Below are 26,535 nucleotides of genomic sequence, written 5' to 3' on the forward strand. Positions count from 1 at the left end.
CCTATCCTATCCCATCCTATCCCATCCCATCCCATCCTATCCCATCCTATCCATCCTATCCTATCCTACCCATCCCATCCTATCCTATCCTATCCCATCCCATCCTATCCTATCCCATCCTATCCTATCCCATCCTATCCCATCCTACCCTATCCCATCCTACCCCCATCCTATCCTATCCTATCCCATCCTATCCTATCCCATTCTACCCCATCCTATCCTATCCCATCCCATCCTACCCATCCTATCCTATCCTATCCCATCCTATCCCATCCATCCTACCCCATCCTACCCTATCCTATCCCATCCTACCCCATCCTACCCCATCCCATCCTATCCTATCCCATCCTATCCTATCCCATCCTATCCTATCCTATCCTATCCTATCCCATCCTACCCCCATCCTATCCTATCCCATCCCATCCTACCCCATCCTACCCTATCCTATCCCATCCTACCCCATCCTACCCCATCCCATCCTATCCTATCCCATCCTATCCTATCCCATCCTACCCCATCCTATCCTATCCTATCCCATCCTACCCCATCCCATCCTATCCTATCCTATCCTATCCCATCCTATCCTATCCTATCCTATCCTATCCCATCCTATCCCATCCATCCCATCCTATCCCATCCTATCCCATCCTATCCTACCCCATCCCATCCTATCCTATCCCATCCCATCCTATCCTATCCCATCCTATCCTATCCCATCCTATCCCATCCTACCCCATCCCATCCTACCCCATCCTACCCTATCCCATCCTACCCCATCCTATCCTATCCTATCCCATCCTATCCTATCCCATTCTACCCCATCCTATCCTACCCCATCCTATCCTATCCTATCCCATCCTATCCCATCCCATCCTACCCCATCCTACCCTATCCTATCCCATCCTACCCCATCCTACCCCATCCCATCCTATCCTATCCCATCCTATCCCATCCTATCCCATCCTATCCTATCCTACCCCATCCTACCCAATCCTACCCTATCCCATCCTATCCTACCCCATCCCATCCTACCCCATCCTACCCTATCCTATCCTATCCCATCCTATCCTATCCCATCCCATCCTACCCCATCCTACCCTATCCCATCCTATCCTACCCCATCCTATCTCAGTGCAGTGCCACAGATGCCCACTAGGTGGCGGACTCCTCCTTTACACCCAGTATGAATTAAAGTGTGTGAGATGTACTCAGATCATCTAATGAAGTTATTTTAACTGTACCAATAACTGACACATACAATAGCAACTCCTTTATCACACACACACACACACACACACACACACACACACACACACACACACACACACACACACACACACACACACACACACACACACACACACACACACACACACACACAGCTCTCTGGGTGTCTTCATGTCAGCCAGATACAACAACAACTTCCTGTGAAGAAGAGCCTGAAGCATCACAGCTGGCTCCTGCTGTCTGTCTGTGTGTGTGTGTGTGTGTGTGTGTGTGTGTGTGTGTGTGTGTGTGTGTGTGTGTGTCTGTGAGTGTGTGTGTGTATGTGTTAATACCTGATCTGTGCAGAGCCGCTACACCAGGAGCCGTCGCTGCCAGCTGTGTCACCATCACACCGTACCCGAACTTCTCACAGCGGCTCACCTACACACACAATACACACAAAACACACACAACACACACAATATAACATCACATCATTAAATCATCATCATCATCCTAGCCCATCCTATCCTATCCTATCCTATCCTATCCATCCTATCCTTTACCATCCTATCCCATCATATCCTATCCTATCCTATCTATCCTATCCTATCCTATCCCATCCTATCCTATCCCATCCTATCCCATCCTATCCTATCCCATCCTATCCCATCCTATCCCATCCTATCCCATCCTTTACCATCCTATCCTATCCTATCCCATCCCATCCTATCCCATCCTATCCTATCCTATCCCATCCCATCCTATAAAAAAAAAACTACTATAAATTGATGCATTAAATACGAAACAATGGCACAACTAAAAATATACAGTCTCATAATGAGAGGAGTAATTACATGAGTGGGTAAACAATGGAAGTTAATTAAGCCCACGGGGGGGGCTTGCACTGGGGGGGGGGGCAGCGGTAATACAGAGTGTATAATATGTTGTATGTAGAATAAGTGACAGCAGCAGCGTGTTGAACGTCTCCGTTAATGAAGGGCCAGCAGGATTAATTACACGCTTCTTAAAGACAGACGATGTTTAACGAGGCGGGAACATGTTTTATTATAAGAGGAAAAATATTTAGTCTGAGCAGGAAACAAGATTTAACCCTCCTACTGTCCTCAGGTCAAGGAAGAACAGGAGGAAGGACAGGAGGAAGGGAGGAAAGGAGTACGGAAGGAAAGAGGAAGGAAATTTAGGAGAGAAGGAAGGAAGGAAGGAAGGAAGGAAGGAAGGAAGGAGTACGGAGGAAGGGAGGAAAGGAGTACGGATGAAAAGAGGAAGGAATTTAGGAGAGAAGGAAGGAAGGAAGGAAGGAAGGAAGGAAGGAAGGAGTACGGAGGGAAGGGAGGAAAGGAGTACGGATGAAAAGAGGAAGGAATTTAGGAGAGAAGGAAGGAAGGAAGGAAGGACGGAAGGAAGGAAAGAGGAAGGAATTTAGGAAAGGGCGAAGGAAGGAAGGAAGGAGTAAGGAGGGAGGGAGGAAAGGAGTATGGAAGGAAGGAGTAAGGAGGGAGGAAGGAAGGAAGGAAGGAGTAAGGAGGGAGGGAGGAAAGGAGGAAGGAAGGACAGGAGGAAGGGAGGAAAGGAGGAAGGAATTTAGGAGAGAAGGAAGGAAGGAGTAAGGAGGGAGGGAGGAAAGGAGGAAGGAATTCAGGAGAGAAGAAAAGAGGAAGGAATTTAGGAGAGAAGGAAGGAAGGAAGGAAGGAAGGAAAGTAGTAAGGATAAAAAGAGGAAGGAATTTAGGAGAGAAGGAAGGAAGGAAGGAAGGAAGGAAAGAGGAAGGAATTTAGGAGAGAAGGAAGGAAGGAAGGAAGGAAGGAAGGAAAGTAGTAAGGATAAAAAGAGGAAGGAATTTAGGAGAGAAGGAAGGAAGGAAGGAAGGAAGGAAGGAGTAAGGAGGGAGGAGGAAAGGGCAAAGGAAGGAAGGAAGGAAAGGAGTAAGGAGGGAGGGAGGAAAGGGTGAAGGAAGGAAGGAAGGAAAGGAGTAAGGAGGGAGGAAGGAACAGTCAAAAGAGGACGACACAAGGGTTGAAAAAGGACCAAATTACTAATATTTTCAAAATAAAATGCTCCTGCTGTGTCTTCCTGTCTTTTTATTCTGTTTTATTTTATATGTTTTATAGTTTGTTCTACTTTATTCAACATTATTATAATTATCATTTTAATTTTTTAATCTTTTGTTCTTTTAAACCTAATTGTTAGTCATGCTTTTATTATGAAAAATGATATCTTTTATTATTTCATTTTGTCATTTTATTCTATTTTAACCAGTTTTTTTATTTATTCTGTCCTTATTTTTATTGATTTATTTATTTTTGTCTCTTATTTATTTTAATTTTTCTCTCACTTGCCTCGATCTTAGTTTTCTCTTTTTATTTTTTAGTCCTTTTTTCTTGATATTCTGTTTTATTATCAGCTGTGAATCACTTTGAATTACATTAACTCATATTTTCAAAATAAAATGTTCTTGCTGAGGCTTTATGTCTTTTTAATCTGTTTTATTTTATATGTTTGTTCTACTTTATTCAACATTATTTTATCTTTTGTTCTTTTAAATCTAATTATTAGTCATGCTTTTATTGTGAAACTCAATCTCTTATTAACTTGCCTTGGTCTTTTTTTCTCTATATTGTCCCTTGTTCTGTTTTTATAATCAGCTGTGAGTCACTTTTAACATTAAACCAGTATGACTAAACTAATGTTCCCATGAACAGAATAATAAGTTTTAAAGTGAGAAACAGTAAAAGTGATTCATGATGAAACATTTATAACATCTTATCGTCTCTCTCTCCTTATCTCCTCTCTCCTTATCTCCTCTCTGCTGCTACCAGACTCCTTTACAACCTAAAACCTTCCTCACTACTTTCTTAGTGTTGTTTCATGTACAGCAGCTGTTTGCCCCGTCGTCATGGTAACGCTGAAATGTCTCACAGTTACAGCAGCTGTTTGGCCCGTCGTCATGGTAACGCTGAAACGTCTCATAGTTACAGCAGCTGGATCGATACAGTCTATAAATTAACCTTCCATCTGTCCTTCCTTCCTTCCTTCCTTCCGTTCTTCCTTCCTTTCTTCTGTTCTTCCTTCCTTCCTTCTTTCCTTCTGTCCTTCCTTCATTCCTTTCTTCCTTCTGTTCTTCCTTCCATCTGTCCTTCCTTCCTTCCTACCTTTCGTCCCTCCTTCCTTTTGCCTCTCTTTCCTTCTTTCCCTTATTTCCTTCCTTCCTTCCTTCCTTCCATTTGTCCTTCCTACCTTTCGTCCCTCCTTCCTTCTTTCTTTCCATCCTTCCTCCCTCCCTCCCTTCTGTCCTTCCTTCCTTCCTATCTTCTTTCTGTTCTTCCTTCCACCTGTCCTTCCTTTCTTCCTTCTGTACTTCCTTCCATCTGTCCTTCCTTCCTTTCTTCTTTCTGTTTCTTCCTTCCATCTGTCCTTCCTTCTTCCTATCTTCCTTCCTTTCTTCCTTCCTTCTGTCCTTCCTTCTTTCCTTCTGTCCTTCCTTCCTTTCTTCCTTCTGTTCTTCCTTCCATCTGTCCTTCCTTCCTTCTTTCCTTCTGTCCTTCCTTCCATCTGTCCTTCCTTCCTTGCTTCCTTCCTTCTGTTCTTCCTTCCTTCCTTCCTTTCTGTTCTTCCTTCCATCTGTCCTTCCATCTGTCCTTCCTTCCTTCCTTCCTTCCTTTCTTCTGTTCCTTCTGCAGTTCATACATATTTTATAGATGCAAATTTGACCCTTCCTTTCTTCCTTCCTCCATCCCTCCCTTCCGTCTTTCCTTCCTTCCTCCCTTCCTTCCTCCCTTCCGTCCTTCCTCCTCATTTCCTTCCTCCCTCCCTTCCTTCCTTCCTCCCTCATTTCCTTCCTCCCCCCCTTCCTTCTTCCTTTCCTCCCTCCCTCATACCTTCCTTCCTTCTTTCCTCCATCATTCCTTCCTTCTTTCCTTCCTTCCTTCCTTCCCCCTACCTTCCTTCTTTCCTGTCCTTCCTCCCTTCCTTCCTCCCTCCCTCCCTCCCTCCCTTCCTCCTTTCCTTCCCTGACTCGAGGACAACAGGAGGGTGAACTGATGTGTAACTTTAATAAATCAGAGTGAAGTTAACGTGGAGTGTTTTCTCACCTGCAGCTTTTTGGTGAAGCGGGAGAACATGTAGGAGACGCACTCGTTCATCGCTCCGCTCTGCTGCAGCAGCAGGAAACCTTTAGGAGTCACTGAGAAGTTCAACAAGCTGTCCAACAAGGTCTCCTCCAAAGCAGCCTGGGAGAGGGGGGGGGGGGGGGGGGGGTGGAGAGAGAGAGGGGATGAATATATGAGAGATATATCTTATCCTATCCTATCCCATCCTATCCTACCCCATCCCATCCCATCCTATCCTATCCTATCCCATCCTACCCCATCCCATCCCATCCTATCCTATCCCATCCCACCCCATCCTATCCTACCCCATCCTATCCCCTATCCTATCCTACCCCATCCCATCCTACCCCATCCATCCCATCCCATCCCATCCTAACCCATCCTACCCCATCCTAACCCATCCCTACCCCATCCTATCCTAACCCATCCTACCCCATCCTACCCCATCCTATCCCATCCTAACCCATCCCACCCCATCCTAGGTAATAGGTTTAGTGTTGTTTAGTGTTAATCTTAAATATGTCAGATTATATAACATGTTCCCATCAGAGAGATTAAAGGTGTTGTCTGTATATTATGTATTTTATGGTTTTCTAACAATCATCAACTGTTCCTCCCTCACCCGGCTGCACGTATACGAGCATGTAAAGGTTATTATTACATAACGCTGACTGTGAAAAACAATAATAACCTGCTAGAAGTCAGTATTTATGATCCTCAGTGAGTCTCTGCTATCACTGAATCATCATTTTAACATTTAGAGGCTGCTCAAAGTCTCATATTTATATTTAAATCACATTAAAACCTTTTTCTTTTAACCAGAAATATAATAATTTACCTTAAAGTGACCCAGAAAATATAAAAAACTGTAATAATTCAACTTCCTGTGCAGATTTAATCCTATTTATTAAAGACTGATGATCCTAAAATGATGAATATATTAATTATAATGAAGGTAAAAGTATAATAATATTATAATAATGAGTTTATATATTAATTATTATAAAGGTAAAGTATAATAATATTATAATAATGAGTGTATATATTAATTATAATGAAGGTAAAGTATAATAAAGAGTTTATATATTAATTATAATGAAGGTAAGTATAATAAGAGTTTATATATTAATTATAATGAAGGTAAAGTATAATAATGAGTTTATATATTAATTATAATGAAGGTAAAGTATAATAAAGAGTTTATATATTAATTATAATGAAGGTAAAGTATAATAAAGAGTTTATATATTAATTATAATGAAGGTAAAGTATAATAATGAGTTTATATATTAATTATAATGAAGGTAAAGTATAATAATGAGTTTATATATTAATTATAATGAAGGTAAAGTATAATAATGAGTTTATATATTAATTATAATGAAGGTAAAGTATAATAATGAGTTTATATATTAATTATAATGAAGGTAAAGTATAATAAAGAGTTTATATATTAATTATAATGAAGGTAAAGTATAATAATGAGTTTATATATTAATTATAATGAAGGTAAAGTATAATAAAGAGTTTATATATTAATTAAATGAAGGTTAAGTATAATAATGAGTTTATATATTAATTATAATGAAGGTAAAGTATAATAATGAGTTTATATATTAATTATAATGAGGTAAAGTATAATAATGAGTTTATATATTAATTATAATGAAGGAAAGTATAATAATGAGTTTATATATTAATTATAATGAAGGTAAAGTATAATAATATTATAATAATGAGTTTATATATTAATTATAATGAAGGTAAAGTATAATAATGAGTTTATATATTAATTATAATGAAGGTAAAGTATAATAAAGAGTTTATATATTAATTATAATGAAGGTAAAGTATAATAAAGAGTTTATATATTAATTATAATGAAGGTAAAGTATAATAATGAGTTTATATATTAATTATAATGAAGGTAAAGTATAATAATATTATAATAAAGAGTTTATATATTAATTATAATGAAGGTAAAGTATAATAATGAGTTTATATATTAATTATAATGAAGGTAAAGTATAATAATGAGTTTATATATTAATTATAATGAAGGTAAAGTATAATAAAGAGTTTATATATTAATTATAATGAAGGTAAAGTATATAAAGAGTTTATATATTAATTATAATGAAGGTAAAGTATAATAATGAGTTTATATATTAATTATAATGAAGGTAAAGTATAATAATATTATAATAAAGAGTTTATATATTAATTATAATGAAGGTAAAGTATAATAAAGAGTTTATATATTAATTATAATGAAGGTAAAGTATAATAAAGAGTTTATATATTAATTATAATGAAGGTAAAGTGTAATAATGAGTTTATATATTAATTATAATGAAGGTAAAGTATAATAATATTATAATAATGAGTTTATATATTAATTATAATGAAGGTAAAGTATAATAATGAGTTTATATATTAATTATAATGAAGGTAAAGTATAATAATATTATAATAATGAGTTTATATATTAATTATAATGAAGGTAAAGTATAATAAAGAGTTTATATATTAATTATAATGAAGGTAAAGTATAATAATGAGTTTATATATTAATTATAATGAAGGTAAAGTATAATAATGAGTTTATATATTAATTATAATGAAGGTAAAGTATAATAAAGAGTTTATATATTAATTATAATGAAGGTAAAGTATAATAATGAGTTTATATATTAATTATAATGAAGGTAAAGTATAATAATATTATAATAATGAGTTTATATATTAATTATAATGAAGGTAAAGTATAATAATGAGTTTATATATTAATTATAATGAAGGTAAAGTGTAATAATGAGTTTATATATTAATTATAATGAAGTAAAGTATAATAATGAGTTTATATATTAATTATAATGAAGGTAAAGTATAATAATGAGTTTTATATTAATTATAATGAAGGTAAAGTATAATAATGAGTTTATATATTAATTATAATGAAGGTAAAGTATAATAATGAGTTTATATATTAATTATAATGAAGGTAAAGTATAATAATGAGTTTATATATTAATTATAATGAAGGTAAAGTATAATAATGAGTTTATATATTAATTATAATGAAGGTAAAGTATAATAATGAGTTTATATATTAATTATAATGAAGGTAAAGTATAATAAAGAGTTTATATATTAATTATAATGAAGGTAAAGTATAATAAAGAGTTTATATATTAATTATAATGAAGGTAAAGTATAATAATGAGTTTATATATTAATTATAATGAAGGTAAAGTATAATAAAGAGTTTATATATTAATTATAATGAAGGTAAAGTATAATAATGAGTTTATATATTAATTATAATGAAGGTAAAGTATAATAATATTATAATAATGAGTTTATATATTAATTATAATGAAGGTAAAGTATAATAATGAGTTTATATATTAATTATAATGAAGGTAAAGTATAATAATGAGTTTATATATTAATTATAATGAAGGTAAAGTATAATAATATTATAATAAAGAGTTTATATATTAATTATAATGAAGGTAAAGTATAATAAAGAGTTTATATATTAATTATAATGAAGGTAAAGTATAATAAAGAGTTTATATATTAATTATAATGAAGGTAAAGTATAATAATGAGTTTATATATTAATTATAATGAAGGTAAAGTATAATAATGAGTTTATATATTAATTATAATGAAGGTAAAGTATAATAATGAGTTTATATATTAATTATAATGAAGGTAAAGTATAATAATGAGTTTATATATTAATTATAATGAAGGTAAAGTATAATAATATTATAATAATGAGTTTATATATTAATTATAATGAAGGTAAAGTATAATAATGAGTTTATATATTAATTATAATGAAGGTAAAGTATAATAATGAGTTTATATATTAATTATAATGAAGGTAAAGTATAATAATGAGTTTATATATTAATTATAATGAAGGTAAAGGGTATTAAAGGGTTTATATATTAATTATAATGAAGGTAAAGGGTATTAAAGGGTTGTTACGTGTGTTGAGGATCCTCAGAGGAAGCTGCAGCGTCGGCTTCAGGAACCGGAGTCACGATCCTCTCTGACAAACTACTCGTCTGGAAATACAGAAATAAAAAGAGTTCATTAATTTAAATAATTAAAATGATTAAAATGAGTTTAAATGAGACTGAAGATCACAGGAAGGAAGGAAGGAAGGAAGGAAGGAAGGAGTAAGGATGAAAATAGGAAGGAATTTAGGAGAGAAGGAAGGAAGGAAGGAGTAAGGAGGGAGGAAGGAAGGAAGGAAGGAAGGAGTAAGGAGGGAGGAAGAAAGGAAGGAAGGAGTAAGGAGGGAGGGAGGAAAGGAGGAAGGAAGGAAAGAGGAAGGAATTTAGGAGAGAAGGAAGAAAGGAAGGAAGGAGTAAGGAGGGAGGAAGGAGGGAGGGAGGAAAGGAGGAAGGAATTTAGGAGAGAAGGAAGGAAGGAAGGAAGGAAGGAAGGAAGGAGTAAGGAGGGAGGGAGAAAGGAGGAAGGAAGAAAGGAGGAATGAATTTAGGAGAGAAGGAAGGAAGGAAGGAAGGAAGGAAGGAAGGAAGGAAGGAAGGAAGGAGTAAGGAGGGAGGAAGGAGGGAGGAAGGAAAGAGGAAGGAATTTAGGAGAGAAGGAAGGAAGGAGGAAGGAGGGAGGGAGGAAAGGAGGAAGGAAGGAAAGAGGAAGGAATTTAGGAGAGAAGGAAGGAAGGAAGGAAGGAAGGAAGGAAGGAAGGAGTAAGGAGGGAGGGAGGAAAGGAGGAAGGAAGGAAAGAGGAAGGAATTTAGGAGAGAAGGAAGGAAGGAAGGAGTAAGGAGGGAGGAAGGAGGCAGGGAGGAAAGGAGGAAGGAAGGAAAGAGGAAGGAATTTAGGAGAGAAGGAAGGAAGGAGTAAGGAGGGAGGGAGGAAAGGAGGGAGGGAGGAAAGGAGGAAGGAATTTAGGAGAGAAGGAAGGAAGGAAGGAAGGAAGGAAGGAGTAAGGAGGGAGGGAGGAAAGGAGGAAGGAAGGAAAGAGGAAGGAATTTAGGAGAGAAGGAAGGAAGGAGTAAGGAGGGAGGGAGGAAAGGAGGAAGGAAGAAAAGAGGAAGGAATTTAGGAGAGAAGGAAGGAAGGAAGGAAGGAGTAAGGAGGGAGGGAGGAAAGGAGGAAGGAAGAAAAGAGGAAGGAATTTAGGAGAGAAGGAAGGAAGGAAGGAAGGAGTAAGGAGGGAGGGAGGAAAGGAGGAAGGAAGGAAAGAGGAAGGAATTTAGGAGAGAAGGAAGGAAGGAAGGAAGGAAGGAAGGAGTAAGGAGGGAGGGAGGAAAGGAGGAAGGAATTTAGGAGAGAAGGAAGGAAGGAAGGAAGGAAGGAAGGAAGGAAGGAAGGAGTAAGGAGTAAGGAGGGAGGGAGGAAAGGAGGAAGGAAGGAAAGAGGAAGGAATTTAGGAGAGAAGGAAGGAAGGAGTAAGGAGGGAGGGAGGAAAGGAGGAAGGAAGGAAAGAGGAAGGAATTTAGGAGAGAAGGAAGGAAGGAAGGAAGATCTAGTTTAGTTCAGATTAAAATAACTTTATATTAGAATATTCACAACTGATAATAAAACATAAAGAAAAATGGGAAAAAATGTGGATTAATGCTGCAAGAGAAAATAAGAATGATAATAATGTTATTAAAGTAAATTAAATAAGAGAAAATAAATAAATAAGAAAGTTAGAATAAAAAAAAAGGTTAAAATAAGAGATTAATGAGATTGATTGAGACAAATATCACGTAAGAGAGAAAATAATAATGATGAAAATGTTTCAAAGTAAAGTAAAATAAAAAAGAGACAATACAAAATAATAAATATAATATAAGAGAGAATAAGAAAAATAAGTTTATTAAAAGTTAAGAGTAAAAAAAAGCAGATAAAGAAATAGAAGAAATACATTAAAAAGATTAAAAGTTAAATGTTAAAGTTGAATAAAAAATTGGATTATAAAAAGTTTAAAAAGAGATTAAAACAACAAAATAAAGAGAAAACTTGCAGAATAATGAAATAATAACATTAATAAACAAATAAAATAAAAGAGACAAGTTTTTAAGTTTACTCTTAAAAAATATAGAAGTGTAAAGTTAATTTTTTAAACCTTTGATTGTTTATTTATTTCCATGTGTTTGTGCTTAAACTGATTTCTTAGTTAAATGAACTTTAATCTCAGTTTAAAACCAGGAAGTAGACCGATCCTTTAAAGTTCATCTAAAGAACATTTAACTTCCTGTTACTGTAAATTAAATAAAAAATAAACTTTAGACTCAGATCAGATGTTTCCGGGTGGTTTCAGGTCAGCGTCAGTTTGTTCCTCACATCGTGTAACGTTATAATCTGATCTGATCTTTAATTATTAACTCAGAGAAGTAAAAAGAGGAGGAAGGAGAGAAAGAGAGAGAGAGAAGCTGCAGTTAATTTATAACATAAAGAGACGAGAGGAGGAACTGCTCACACATTTATACTCTTTAGTCTCATTATTGGTGCTTTTTAGAAGCAGTTTCAGGACTTTTCTGTGTGTGTGTGTGTGTGTGTGTGTGTGTGTGTGTGTGTGTGCGTGTGTGTGTGTGTGTGCGTGTGTGTGTGTGTGTTGCAGCAGGAACACTGGAGACTTTTAGTTTTGGTTGCACATTCAGTTCTGTTTCTATGTTTCCAGTTTTTATTTTCAGGTTTAGTTTTGCGGTCTCTGTAATCCTGTAATAAAGACTGTTGGTTAGCTGATAACTCATGAGAGAAGCATCACACACACATTTAAATGATTCTCACTCATCTTTATAAATTAGTTTCAGGCCTTAATAGCTCCTCCCTGAGCTGCTACATTATCGTGGTGGAGGGGTTTGCGTGTCCCAATGACCCCAGGAGCTCAGTTATCGGGGGCTTTTATGCCCCTGGTAGGGTCTCCCATGGAAAACAGGTCCGAGGGGAGCGGCCAGACAAAAGGTAGCACAGAAAGACCCCTATGATGATCAAGAACAATGGTTTTGCGTATCCCTCGACCGGACATGGGTCACTGGGGCCCCCTCCCGGAGCCAGGCCTGGGGGTGGGGCTCGGGGGCGAGCGCCTGGTGGCCGGGCCTTCGCCCATGGGGCCCGGCCGGGCACAGCCCGAAGAGGGGACATGGGTCCCCCCTCCCACAGACTCACCACCCGTGAGAGGGGCCAAAGGGGTCGGGTGCAGTGTGAGCTGGGTGGCAGCCGAAGGCGGGGACCTTGGCGGTCCGATCCTCGGCTGCAGAAGCTAGCTCTAGGGACGTGGAGCGTCTCTGGTGGGGAAGGAGCCTGAGCTGGTGCACGAGGTTGAGAAGTTCTGGCTAGATATAGTCGGCCTCATCTCGACGCACATCAAGGGCTCTGGAACCAGTCTGGAACCAGTCTGGAACCAGTCTGGAACCAGTCTGGAACCAGTCTGGAACCAGTCTCCTCCAGAGGGGTTGGACTCTCCTCCACTCTGGAGTTGCCACTGGTGAAAGGCGCCGGGCAGGGGGGGCAATACTTATTGCCCCCCGGCTTGGTGCCTGTATGTTGGAGTTTACCCCGGTAGACGAGAGGGCGGCCTCCCTCCACTTTGGGGTGGCTGTTCGGGTGTCCATATGTGCACTTGGCACCAGGACACCCTAGGCCGCAGTTCCATGATTGACTTTGTAGTCGTGTCGTCGGACTTGCGGCCGCATGTCTTGGACACTCGGGTGAAGAGAGGGGCGGAGCTGTCAACTGATCACCACCTGGTGGTGAGCTGGCTACGATGGTGGGGGGGGGGGGATGCCGGGCAGACCTGGCGGACCCAAACGTATTGTGAGGGTCTGCTGGGAACGTCTGGCAGAGTCTCCTGTCAGAGAGAGTTTCAACTCACACCTCCGGGAGAGCTTCGACCATGTACCGGGGGAGGCGGGGGACATTGAGTCCGAGTGGGCCATGTTCCGTGCCTCCATTGTTAAGGCGGCCGACCGGAGCTGTGGCTGCAAGGTGGTCGGTGCCTGTCGGGGCGGCAATCCCCGAACCCGCTGGTGGACACCGGCGGTGAGGGATGCCGTCAAGCTGAAGAAGGAGTCCTATAGGACCTTATTGGCCTGTAGGACTCCGGAGGCAGCAGACAGGTACCGGCAGACCAAGCGGAGCGCAGCTAGGGCGGTCGCTGAGGCAAAAACCCGGACATGGGAGGAGTTCGGTGAGGCCATGGAAAAAGACTTCCAGGCGGCTTCGAAGAGATTCTGGACCACCATCCGGCGTCTCAGGAGGGGGAAGCAGTGCACCGTAAACACTGTGTACGGTGGGGACGGTGCGCTGCTGACCTCGACTCGGGACGTTGTGGATCGGTGGAAGGAATACTTTGAAGACCTCCTCAATCCCACCGACACGCCTTCTGGTAAGGAAGCAGGGCCTGTTTCCTTACCAGAAATGTGTATATGTGGAGATGTGTAAATGTGTTTGTTTTTACTTGATTTATTTATTATCATGTTGAAGTTCTGAACATCATCATCATAGTAACCGTCTCGTACATTAACCCCTGCCTCTCTTGTACCTTCCTCCAGGCAGCAGCAGCAGCCTTGTGCAGGCCGTACAGTCGGAGCGTCTGCAGACCTTCACACGTGTTGTACATCTGTCTGCAGACCAGGATGAACGCTCCGCACAGAGAGTGACAGACGGCAGACTCAGACAGAGACAACTGGTCTTTATCCAGCAGCTTCAGATCTTTATCCAGCAGCTTCAGGGTGAACTGCACGATGACGTGAGCCGCAGAGCTTCTAAAGAGAGGAGACACACAGAGAGGAGAGAGGAGAGAGGAGACACAGAGAGGAGAGAGGATGTATTAGTTAACCTCCTCCTCTAGAACCTGATCACATTTCTGCTCGTCCAAACTCTCCATTCACACACAAAACACTCATTTATATACTGCTGCTGGAAGGGAGGAGGAAGGAAGGAAAGGAGGAAGGAAGGAAGGAAGGAAGGACAGAAGGAAGGAAGGAAGGAAGGAAGGAAGGACAGAAGGGAAGGAGGGAGAAAGGAAGGGAGGGAGAATGGAAGGGAGGAAGGAAGGAAGGAGGCAGGGAGGGAAGGAAGGAAAGAGAGAAGGAGGGAGGGAGGAAAGAAGGGAGGGAGGGAGAAAGGAAGGATGGGAGGAAGGAGGCAGGGAGGGAAGGAAGGAAAGAGAGAAGGAGGGAGGGAGGAAAGAAGGAAGGAAGGAAGGAGGGAGGGAGGAAAGAAGGAAGGAAGGAAGGACAGAAGGGAGGGAGGGAGAAAGAAAGGAAGGAAGGAAGGGAGGAAGGGAGGAAGGAAGGAAGGAAGGACGGAAGGAAGGAAGGACAGAAGGGAGGGAGGGAGGAGGGAGGGATGGAGGAAGGAAGGAATCCTTCCAGCAGCTTCAGGGTGAACTGCACGATGACGTGAGCCGCAGAGCTTCTACAGAGGAGACACAGAAAGGAGAGAGGAGAGAGGAGACACAGAGAGGAGAGAGGAGAGAGGAGACACAGAGAGGAGAGAGGAGACACAGAGAGGAGAGAGGAGAGAGGAGACACAGAGAGGAGACACAGAGAGGAGAGAGGAGAGAGGAGACACAGAGAGGAGAGAGGAGACACAGAGAGGAGAGAGGAGAGAGGAGACACAGAGAGGAGAGAGGAGACACAGAGAGGAGAGAGGAGAGAGGAGACACAGAGAGGAGAGAGGAGACACAGAGAGGAGAGAGGAGAGAGGAGACACAGAGAGGAGAGAGGAGACACAGAGAGGAGAGAGGAGAGAGGAGACACAGAGAGGAGAGAGGAGACACAGAGAGGAGAGAGGAGAGAGGAGACACAGAGAGGAGAGAGGAGAGAGGAGAGAGGAGACACAGAGAGGAGAGAGGAGAGAGGAGACACAGAGAGGAGACACAGAGAGGAGAGAGGAGAGGAGAGAGCAGGGGGGTCAAACATGAGGCCCGTGGGTCAGAACCGGCCCACAGAAAATGATCTTACCTCTCGCTGTGAGGAAGCAGCAGATTCTTCTCGTAGAGGAAGAGAGATAATCCTCCGTCCGTGTTAGCGATGCGAGCGAGAACGTCAGCGATCAGCGTCAGCGTGGCGGCCGGAGAATTTAATCTGACCTGAGAGGAAAAAAAATAACATTACAACAATAAAATACATTAAATTAACCCTCCTGTTGTCCTCGAGTCAAGGAAGGAAGTTAGGAAGGGAGGAAAGGAGGAATGAAGGGAGAAAAAAGGAAGGAAATGATGAAAGAAGGGAGAGAGAAGGAAAGAAGGAAGGAAGGTAAGAGGGAGGGAGGAAAGAAGGACAGAAGGAAGGGAGGAAGGAGGCAGGGAGGAAAGGGAGGAAGGAAGGAAGGAGGGAGGGAGGAAAGATGGACAGAAGGAAGGGAGGAGGGAAGGAAGGGTTAGCAGAGCTATAACTGGATCCAGCAGTGTGTGTATGTGTGTGTATATGTGTGTATGTGTGTTGTACCTGCTGGTGGTGGAGCAGTGTGTGTTAGTGTGTATATGTGTGTATGTGTGTGTATTTGTGTGTATATGTGTGTTGTACCTGCTGGTGGTGGAGCAGTGTGTGTTAGTGTGTATATGTGTGTATGTGTGTGTATGTGTGTGTTGTACCTGCTGGTGGTGGAGCAGAGCTATAACTGGGTCCAGCAGTGTGTTAGTGTGTGTGTATATGTGTGTATATGTGTGTTAGTGTGTGTTAGTGTGTGTTGTACCTGCTGGTGGTGGAGCAGAGCTATAACTGGGTCCAGCAGAGTCTGAATCACAGCAGAGTGATGAAGAGTCTCAGCAGCAGAGTCGTTCCTCTCACACAGAGTCCAGAGCAGCTCCATCACCAGGCCGCTGGGAGACACACACTCTGAACACACACACACACACACACACACACACACACACACACACACACACACACACACACACACACACACACACACACACACACACACACACACACTCTGAAATAACACAACAAAACACACACAGTCTGAAACAGGGCTGCACGATATATCGTTTGAGCATCGTCATGGCGATGTACGTTGGCGCGATAGTCACATTGCAGAGGAGGAAGGAAGGAAGGAAGGACAGAAGGAAGGAAGGGAGGAAGGACAGATGGAAGGAAGAAATGGAGGAAGGACAGATGGAAGGAAGAAAGGAAGGAAGAAAGAAAGAAAGGAAGGAAGAAATGGAGGAAGGACAGATGGAAGGAAGAAAGGGAGGAAGGACAGATGGAAGGAAGAAAGGAAGGAAGAAAGAAAGGAAGGAAAGAAGAAAGGGAGGAAGGACAGACGGAAGAAAGGGAGGAAGGACAGACGGAAGGAAGGAAAAGAAGACAGGAAGGAAAGTGGGCCGAATTGGACCCCTGGGCGGGCCGGTTCTGGCCCGTGGGCCGCATGTTTGACGCCCCTGTGTTAGACAGTCTGAGTCCAGAGAAACTTTAAATGCATCTAAAGACTCACTTTGATTCTCTGTGTGTTTAATGTGGACAAAGGAAGAGATGGACAGACGGACATATATCGTAAAAAAAAAAAAGAAAGAAAAGAACTTGAGGAATCCTGACATACACTTTTTGGAAACTCATGAATTCAGCTGACCTGAGACAGACCTGCTCGGACCTCCTAAACTATGGAACGAGCTTCTTTTAAATATTAGACAAGCCTCCTCACTGTCCATTATTAAAACTCGTCTTCCTTCCTTCCTTCCTTCTGTCCTTCCTTCCTTCCTTCCATCTGTCCTTCCTCCCTTTCTTTCTTCCTTCCTTCCTCCCTTTCTTCCATCTGTCCTTCTTCCCTTTCTTTCTTTCTTTCTTTTTCCCTTCTTTCCCTCCTTCCATCTTTCCTTCCTGTCTTGTTTTCCTTCCTTCCTTCCTTCCTTCCTTCCTTCCTTCCTTCCCTCCTTCCTTCCTTCCTTCCTTCCTTCCATCTGTCCTTCCTCTCTCCTTCTCTCTTTCTTTTCTTCTTCTCTCTTTCCTCCCTCCCTCCTACCTTCTTTCCTTGCTTACTTCTTTCCTCCATCCCTTCCTTCTTTCCTCTGTCCTTCTTTCCTTCCTTCCTCCCTCCCTCGTACCTTCTTTCCTTCTTCTCTCTTTCCTCCCTCCCTCCTACCTTCTTTCCTTGCTTACTTCTTTCCTCCATCCCTTCCTTCTTTCCTCTGTCCTTCTTTCCTTCCTTCCTCCCTCCCTCCTACCTTCTTTCCTCCCTCCCTCCCTCCCTCCCTCCCTTCCTTCCTTACTTACTTCTTTCCTCTGTCCTTCCGTATTTCCTTTCCTCCCTTCCTTCCTTCCTTCCTCCATCCCCCTTTCTTCCTTCTGTTGTTCCTTCCTCTCTCTCTCTCCTTCCTTCCTTCCTCCCTGCCTTCTTTCCTTTACTCCCTTCCTTCCCTCCACTCCCTTCCTTCCCTCCCTCCTTTTCTTCCTTCTTCCTCCCTTCCTTCCTTGACTCGAACACAACAGGAGGGTTAAAATGAATCCTAACAAGGACGGGCAGCCAGTGGAGTGAAGCTAAAATAGGTCGAATGTGCTCAGAGACTAAATTTAAATATGAGGCTCAATAAAAAAGTGAATCAGTCCTTTAAAAAGATTTCTGCAGTGTCATGATGATGTTCCAAATACACTCCCACTGCAGGTAAAATATTAATATAAAATGATAAGGTGTGTGTGTGTGTGTGTGTGTGTGTGTGTGTGTGTGTGTGGGGCTGTGTGTGTGTGTGTGTGTGTGTGTGTGTGTGTGTGTGTGTGTGTGTGTGTGTGTGTGTGTGTGTGTGTGTCTGTGTGTGTGTGTGTGTGTGTGGCTGTGATTCAGGAGAATTAAATGATGCAATAATACGACCCAGGACGAGGTTCATCGAGGTGTTTCCTCGTTGGGTGTTGCCGTGACGATCGCCTAGCAGGAAGTTGAAACTCGCTGAGGGTGCAGTTTGTCTGTGGGTGTGTGTGTGTGTGTGTGTGTGTGTGTGATACCCACCTGTGTGTGACGTCGGGGCGTGGTGGTGCGGAGGTTTAGGGTGTTGGTACATGATGTTAATGAGGATGACGACCAGATCTGTGAGGCTCACCGGATCTGAAACACACACACACACACACACACACACACACACACACACACACGCACACAGACACGCACACACGCACACACACACGCACACACACACACACACACACACAATAAAACACCATATCAACTAGTTTAGCATGATCTTACATCCTTCCTTCCTTCCTTCCTTCCTTCCTTCCTTCCTACCTAACGCCATATCAACTAGTTTAGCATGATCTTACATCCTTCCTTCCTTCCTTCCTACCTACCTTCCTTCCTTCCTTCCTAACACCATATCAACTAGTTTGGTATGATCTTACATCCTTCCTTCCTTCCTTCCTACCTACCTACCTTCCTTCCTTCCTTCCTTCCTTCCTTCTTTCCTTCCTACCTACCTAACACCATATCAACTAGTTTGGTATGATCTTACATCCTTCCTTCCTTCCTTCCTTCCTTCCTACCTACCTACCTTCCTTCCTTCCTTCCTTCCTTCCTTCCTTCCTACTTAACACCATATCAACTAGTTTGGCATGATCTTACATCCTTCCTTCCTTCCTTCCTTCCATCCTTCCTTCCTTCCTTCCTTCCTTCCTTCCTACCTAACACCATATCAACTAGTTTGGCATGATCTTACATCCTTCCTTCTTTCCTTCCTTCCTTCCTTCCTTCCTTCCTTCCTTCCTACCTAACACCATATCAACTAGTTTGGCATGATCTTCCATTATAACTTTTATATTAAATAAAGCTAATGGAATACTATTGTTCTAAATATTAACATTAATTAATATTCATCATTCTGTTGTGGTTACACCATTTGACATGTTCAGGAGTATTCAGTCTTACTTTTGGTACAAAATGGGTCAAATGTCATTTCAAATCTCTCTTATTGATCTTTTTTTAATATATTGATTATATTGAACTGGGCGTAACCTCCATGATGTCTTGCTGCGGAGTTCAGTCTGAATTTATCTATAACCTTCGTGTCGTCCTTCCTTCCTTCCTTCCTTCTTTCCTTCCATCCTCCCTCCCTCCCTCCCTCCCTCCCTTCCGTCCTTCCTTCCTTCCTTCCTTGACTCTCTTATTGATCTTTTTTTAATATATTGATTATATTGAACTGGGCGTAACCTCCATGATGTCTTGCTGCGGAGTTCAGTCTGAATTTATCTATAACCTTTGTGTCGTCCTTCCTTCCTTCCTTCCTTCCTTCCTTCCTTCCTTCCTTCCTTCCTTATGTCCTTCCTTCCTTCCTTATGTCCTTCCTCCTTTCCTTCCTCTTCCACCCTTCCTTCCTTGACTCTCTTATTGATCTTTTTTTAATATATTGATTATATTGAACTGGGCGTAACCTCCATGATGTCTTGCTGCGGAGTTCAGTCTGAATTTATCTATAACCTTCGCGTCGTCCTACCTTCCTTCCTTCCTTCCTTATGTCCTTCCTTCCTTCCTTCCTTCCTTCCTTCCTTCCTCCTTTCCTTCCTCTTCCACCCTTCCTTCCTTGACTCTCTTATTGATCTTTTTTTAATATATTGATTATATTGAACTGGGCGTAACCTCCATGATGTCTTGCTGCGGAGTTCAGTCTGAATTTATCTATAACCTTCATGTCGTCCTTCCTTCCTTCCTTCCTTCCTTCCTTCCTTCCTTCCTTATGTCCTTCCTTCCTTCCTTCCTTCCTCCTTTCCTTCCTCTTCCACCCTTCCTTCCTTGACTCTCTTATTGATCTTTTTTTAATATATTGATTATATTGAACTGGGCGTAACCTCCATGATGTCTTGCTGCGGAGTTCAGTCTGAATTCATCTATAACCTTCGTGTCGTCCTCCCTTCCTTCCTTCCTTCCTTCCTTATGTCCTTCCTTCCTTCCTTCCTTCCTTCCTTCCTTCCTTCCTCCTTTCCTTCCTCTTCCACCCTTCCTTCCTTGACTCTCTTATTGATCTTTTTTTAATATATTGATTATATTGAACTGGGCGTAACCTCCATGATGTCTTGCTGCGGAGTTCAGTCTGAATTTATCTATAAAACCAACAAAAATACTAAATGTACATTTTAACAAACCTGATGCTACTTTTAAATCTAGTTTAACTGATTTATTAATTCATCATCTCACCAACTCTTATTATCACTGACCCTTATATATATGTAATTACATTTATCACAGTCTCAAAGGGCTTTATGTCCTATAATATACATCATTAACACTTACAACCATATCAATATTAAAACCATTGAATAATCACCATGAAACTAATGAAATAGCAATGCTGAATAATCATTTAAGTTATTTATTAAATAAAACTACATTACATTTACCAATTGTGTTTTCTTAAATGTGAAATGATTTTTTTCTTTTTTTAATTTTTTAATTTACTTTTTATTCATTTTCGTAACGTAACATAACAACATGACGGGGGGGTGGACTTGATCAACAAGCAAGAACAGCAGAATCAACGTCGGCACATTGTACACAAAAATATATAAAACTGCTGTTGAAAAGAAAGAGCATTTCTTATAAAATGTTTGACAGCATAGTTACTATCTATATGAAATCCGGTCTTATAGTCGACACATAGCTGAGCCATTTGGATCAGTTATCTTCAAAAACATCAGTTTGGTTCCTTAGCTTGAATGTAATTCTCTCCATCACATATATATCATAAATTATATCGATCCACTCGTTTGTTGCTGGTTTGTCTTTCTTAAGCCATTTTCTGGTCAGACCCTTTTTACACCTCACCAACAACACGTTCAAGAGGTATTTGTCCCGCCTCGTATAATCAAGTCCATCCAGATCACACAGATACATGACTTTGAAGTTGAAAAACAATTTCCTTTTAAAAACAGTCTCAAGGACCCCAAGAATCTCTCTCCAAAATGGAGCCACAGAGGGACAGCCCCAAAAAACTTTTCTATCTTTCTTAATGGATGGATTCAGGTTTTTGACTCTTTAGACTCTAGAAAATTGTGTCTTTCTGACTTTTTTTAAACTAAATAATTCATCAGATCAGAAAAATGTTCCACAGAATAATTAATAATAATACAAATAATTATCAGTCTGGGTTTTAATCCAAAGTCTAAACTAATACTGACGTTGACGATAATTAACAGTCATCATCATCATCCCTGTTTTGTAACACAATCATACGACTCCTGTGACTCATGTTGGCGTCCACCCTTAAGGAGTACCCACCCTGCCTGTCCACCTTAAGGAGCACCCACGCTGCACGTCCACCTTAAGTAGTGGTTGATGTCCACCTTAAGGAGCACCCACGCTGCCCTTCCACCTTAAGGAGTGGTTGATGTCCACCTTAATGAGCAGACAGATTGCACCCACCCTGCCCGGACTGTTACTTCTCACCTACCAACATTACAACCCATGGCTGCATCGTCAGTGTGACTCAGGGAGAATAAAGGTTCATGTGAGATCAGGATCATCAGACTGTGACTCTGCTTTAATGATCGTCTGCGTATCATTAACGCCGTTACGTAACTTTATGATGAGACAGTAAAGGAAGGAGCGGGGAAGGAGCGGGGGAAACACCTTCACCTCTCAGCCAGGGAGTGTTTCTATCTGTGACTGTCACACATGTCACACTCTTTACACGCTGTAAAGATCAGAGGGATTATTTTACTGTCGAAGCTCTAAAGTAAGAAATAATCTGTCTGCTTCACGGCTGAATCCTGCAGCTGTCAGCAAAATACCAAACAGATCATTCAGGGTTTAAACTCCACAGTCACAATGTCTCTAAGTGAATTCAAACACACAGCACATGCTCTATGACAGATGTGAAATGAATAGTAAAGTTTCACCTTTGCGATTCTTCACTTTGATGGGAAACAGTTTCCTTCCGTTGGTGTAAATGAGGAGTTTCCCCAGAACGCACAGCGAGTGGACGAAGAAGGCGTATTCCAGTTCCTTCCTGGTGTAAACGCTCCTCTGAACCGAGCCTGAAACATTCACACAGCAAATATTCAACATTATCATCATGTTTACACCGTACCGTCTTCTTCCTCTTATCCTGTTCGGGTCTCAGGGGCAGCAGCCTAAGCAGGAAGCCCAGACTTCCCTCTCCCCAGCCACTTCGTCCAGCTCTTCCCGGGGGACCCCGAGGCGTTCCCAGGCCAGCCGAGAGACATAGTCTCTCCAGCGTGTCCCGGGTCTCCTACCGGTGGGACGGGCCCTGAACGCCTCACCAGGGAGGCGTCCGGGAGGCATCCTGACTAGATGCCCGAGCCTCCTCATCTGGCTCCTCTCAACGTGGAGGAGCAGCGGGTCTACTCCGAGCTCCTCCCGGATAACTGAGCTTCTCACCCTATCTCTAAGGGAGAGCCCAGCCAGCCTACGGAGGAAGCTCATTTCAGCCGCTTGTACCCGCCATCTTGTTCTTTGGGTCACGACCCAAAGCTCATGACCAGAGGTGAGGGTAGGAACCCAAAGCTCATGACCATAGGTGAGGGTAGGAACCCAAAGCTCATGACCAGAGGTGAGGGTAGGAACCCAAAGCTCATGACCAGAGGTGAGGGTAGGAACCCAAAGCTCATGACCAGAGGTGAGGGTAGGAACCCAAAGCTCATGACCAGAGGTGAGGGTAGGAACCCAAAGCTCATGACCAGAGGTGAGGGTAGGAACCAAGATCGACTGGTAAATCCAGAGCTTTGCCTTTCGGCTCAGCTCTCTCTTCACCACGACGGATCTGTGCAGAGTCCGCATTACTGCAGACGCCGCACCGATCGGCCTGACGATCTCACGCTCCATCCTTCCCTCACTCGTGAACAAGACCCCGAGGTACTTGAACTCCTCCACTTGAGGCAGGATCTCATCCCCGACCCGGAGAGTGCACTCCACCCTTTTCTGGCTGAGCGACCGCCGTAGCTGCACTCCGCTTGGTCTGCCGGTACCTGTCTGCTGCCTCCGGAGTCCTACAGGCCAATAAGGTCCTATAGGACTCCTTCTTCAGCTTGACGGCATCCCTCACCGCCGGTGTCCAGCAGCAGTTTTGGGGATTGCCGCCACGGCAGGCACCGACCACCTTGCGGCCACAGCTCCGGTACTCTGAGCTGCTGTTTGGACCATAGGGACAAACAAAAGTCAGGATCCGTCCCCCCCACCCGACACCCACATTGCACCCGACCCCTTTGGCCCCTCCTACGGGTGTTGAGTCTGTGACCTTACCAACTATCACAGACTCACAGACTCAGTTTGCAGTTATAGCAGTTGTAGTAAATCAGTTTGTGGTTTTCTACAAATTCACTTGATTGTAACTGACAAAGAAAGAAAGAAAGAAATGAAGTATAATTCATTAAATCGTGATGATGATGGTTATGAGGTTGTGATGTATCAGACATCTCATAATAAATATTCTGTATCAAACTGAGACTGAGCGGTTAAAATACACAGCGACCTCGAGGAGCCTTAAAAACCTTCTTCCTCTTCTTCCTCTTCTTTTTTTATGAGCAGCGTATCGGAGAGGAGGAAGTCAGCGTATCTCTGCTCATCAGAGTGGAGGTCAGGTTGTGTCTGCAGGAGTCAGCCGGCTCACAGCAGATAACACACATCTGCTCTCTGCTATTACAGTTACACAGTTACACACTACGCATCAGTTATAGTACAGTATCGCCTCTCTGCAGTCCTAACCTGGAAATGTTAGATGTGTACAGTTCAGTCAGAGATCAGCAGCATTTCACTGAATCTCAAGCTCACACTGAATCTTCTTCTTAAAGTAAATCTAATCAGGTTTAAAGGTAAATTATATGTTGGTATGTTATTTTATGTTTCCTGCAGTAAATCTGACAAACCTGTTTCATGCATTTCGTCATTAAACATTTGCAAAGCAGATTTTTAAACACGTTAAATTGAAAAAATGAATTATTCAGACGGTGTTAATGTTCGTCTTTCTGCATTACCACCAGCTGTAGAAGTTAAATATCAACAAGTGAAATCTGCCTTCCTGTTCTCTATGAAACCAACTAAATGACAATCAATCAAAACCCCAAAAATAATTTTCCCATCACATTTTACCCCAAATTGTTTTGGTCAGATTTTTATTCTAGAGGCTTCAAAACGTTTCTTTGGTAATTAAATATCTTAAATATGTTTTTATTCTGCTTTATCTTCACGTCTTCTCTTCCCTCAGTGCTGATTTTTCAACCTTTAATCTTTATTTTCTCTCCTGAACTCTCACCTCTCTGTTTTATCTTTTGTTTTCTTTCTTCATGTTTTTCTTTCTGCTGTTGTTTCGTCTGTTTTTAACGTCAGCAGCTTCAACAGACTCTGCATGAAGCGTCACTCTCTCACTGAGCTTTTCCTCACTAGTTCAGCTTTGCTTTGGAAACATGAACTCAGTGCTGCTGCAGACGTTTGCAGATGTTGCAGATGTTTGCAGAGTGAAGGTTTTATAACTGACCTGTGATCAGACGCTCCGCCGGTTGCAGATCAGCTGACTCGTCTGTGAATCGCTCACAGGATTCACTGTAATGGACACACTGCTGCACAGCTGCAACAACCTGCAAACATATATTATATTATATTACAATCAGGTTATCTGCATGTAGTACAAACGTAATGACTTTTAAGACCTTTTTAAAACTTCTTTAACCCTCCTGTTGTCCTCAGGTGAAGGAAGGACAGCAGGAAGGAAAGGAGTAAGGAGGAAAAGAGGAAGGAAGTAAGGAGAGAAGGAAGGAAGGAAGGAAGGAAAGGAGTAAGGAAGGAAAAAAGGAAGGAAGGAAGGAGAGAAGGAAGGAAAGAAGGAAGGAAAGGAGTAAGGACGAAAAGAGGAAGGAAGTAAGGAGAGAAGGAAGGACAGCAGGAAGGAAAGGAGTAAGGAAGGAAAAAAGGAAGGAAGGAAGGAAGGAAGGAAAGAAAGAAGGAAGGAAGGAAAGGAGTAAGGATGAAAAAAGAGGAAGGAATTTAGGAAAGAAGGAAGGGAGGAAGGAAGGAAGAAAGGAAAAAGGAAGCAAGGAGAGAAGGAAAGAAGGAAGGAAAGGAGTAAGGACGAAAAGAGGAAGGAAGTAAGGAGAGAAGGAAGGACAGCAGGAAGGAAAGGAGTAAGGAAGGAAAAAAGGAAGGAAGGAAGGAAGGAAAGAAAGAAGGAAGGAAGGAAAGAAGGAAGGATGAAAAAAAAGGAAGGAATTTAAGAAAGAAGGAAGGAAGCAAGGAAGGAAAGGAGTAAGGAGGGAGGGAGAAAGGAAAGGAGGAAGGAAGGAAGGAAGGAAGGAAGGATGGAAGGAGGAGGGAGCAAAGTAAGAGGGGAGGAGGGGAAGGAACAGTCAAAAGAGACGGGGTCAATTTGACCCGGTAGGACGACAGGAGGGTTAAAGTCTGTAAAGTAAGAATAAATATGTGTTGTGAGTTTGACATACCACAGAAAAGTGTGTTGTTAACCACCCTGCCAAATTTGAATGATTAAAAAAAATCACCAAATATATGAAATTAGGCTTCAAAGTTGTGTAAAAATCAGTCTCTGAAGCCCCGCCCCCTACCAAGTGTCACCTGTCAATCAAAGTCACCACCTCTACCAGAAACATGGACGCTACATCTGAGAGCTTTCTGCTGCTAACTCAGCGGCTAACTCATCGGCTAACTTAGCGGCTAGCTCGGCTGCTAACTCGGCGGCTAACTCAGCTAACTGTAGACTGTAGTAGTAGTAGTAGTAGCTGAATGTATTTCTACCTCTACAGCAGCAGGGGCGGGTTTATGCTAATCCTAGCTCCACAATTCAAATCTAAATGGTTGAAATGCTTTTTACACCTTTTTTAGAAATTACATTTATGAACCTATTTAATGTGTTTAGAAGAAAATGTCTGAATTCACTATAATATGAGACATATAATAATAATAATAATAATGCAAAAGCAGGATGTTACTGTTGTAGTGGATTAAATGGAGCTTGGATGGTTTATGTAAAATAATTATAATACTGAGAAATAACAAACTGAACACAGAATTACACTGAAATCAGATTTAACACTTTAACTCTGCTGATTTCTGATGGGATGAATAATCTGACTGACTGAAGAAACTGAAGATCAGCGTTTCATTCTCAGGTTTTCATCTAAATCCGTCCAAACAGCTGAGAGGACGAGCGGCTCAGACTCTCAGAGCTTTAACGTTAAATAAAACATTATCGACAGTTTCTTTAGAGAAAGTTAAAGAAGTGATTGAACAAGTAATCCTCCTGAAGTCAGAGCAGAGTTCAGACACAGGAAT

The 26,535-nt window shown here is 41.6% G+C and overlaps 1 protein-coding gene across 1 annotated transcript in view; it reads right to left on the reverse strand.

The window, feature by feature from the left end:
* The window catches only part of tbc1d32 (TBC1 domain family, member 32), a 103,387-nt gene that overhangs the window by 54,318 nt on the left and 22,534 nt on the right, over positions 1 to 26,535 (reverse strand). The window contains exons 17-20 of the mRNA XM_053337413.1: positions 9,343 to 9,422; positions 5,593 to 5,608; positions 5,320 to 5,442; positions 1,555 to 1,647 (exon numbers count right to left, since the gene is read on the reverse strand). Coding sequence (XP_053193388.1) covers positions 1,555 to 1,647; positions 5,320 to 5,442; positions 5,593 to 5,608; positions 9,343 to 9,422 — 312 coding nt within the window. The remainder of the gene's footprint in view (positions 1 to 1,554; positions 1,648 to 5,319; positions 5,443 to 5,592; positions 5,609 to 9,342; positions 9,423 to 26,535) is intronic.

Source organism: Scomber japonicus, chromosome 17 (genome assembly GCF_027409825.1).
Source record: "Scomber japonicus isolate fScoJap1 chromosome 17, fScoJap1.pri, whole genome shotgun sequence".
Lineage (NCBI taxonomy): Eukaryota > Metazoa > Chordata > Actinopteri > Scombriformes > Scombridae > Scomber > Scomber japonicus.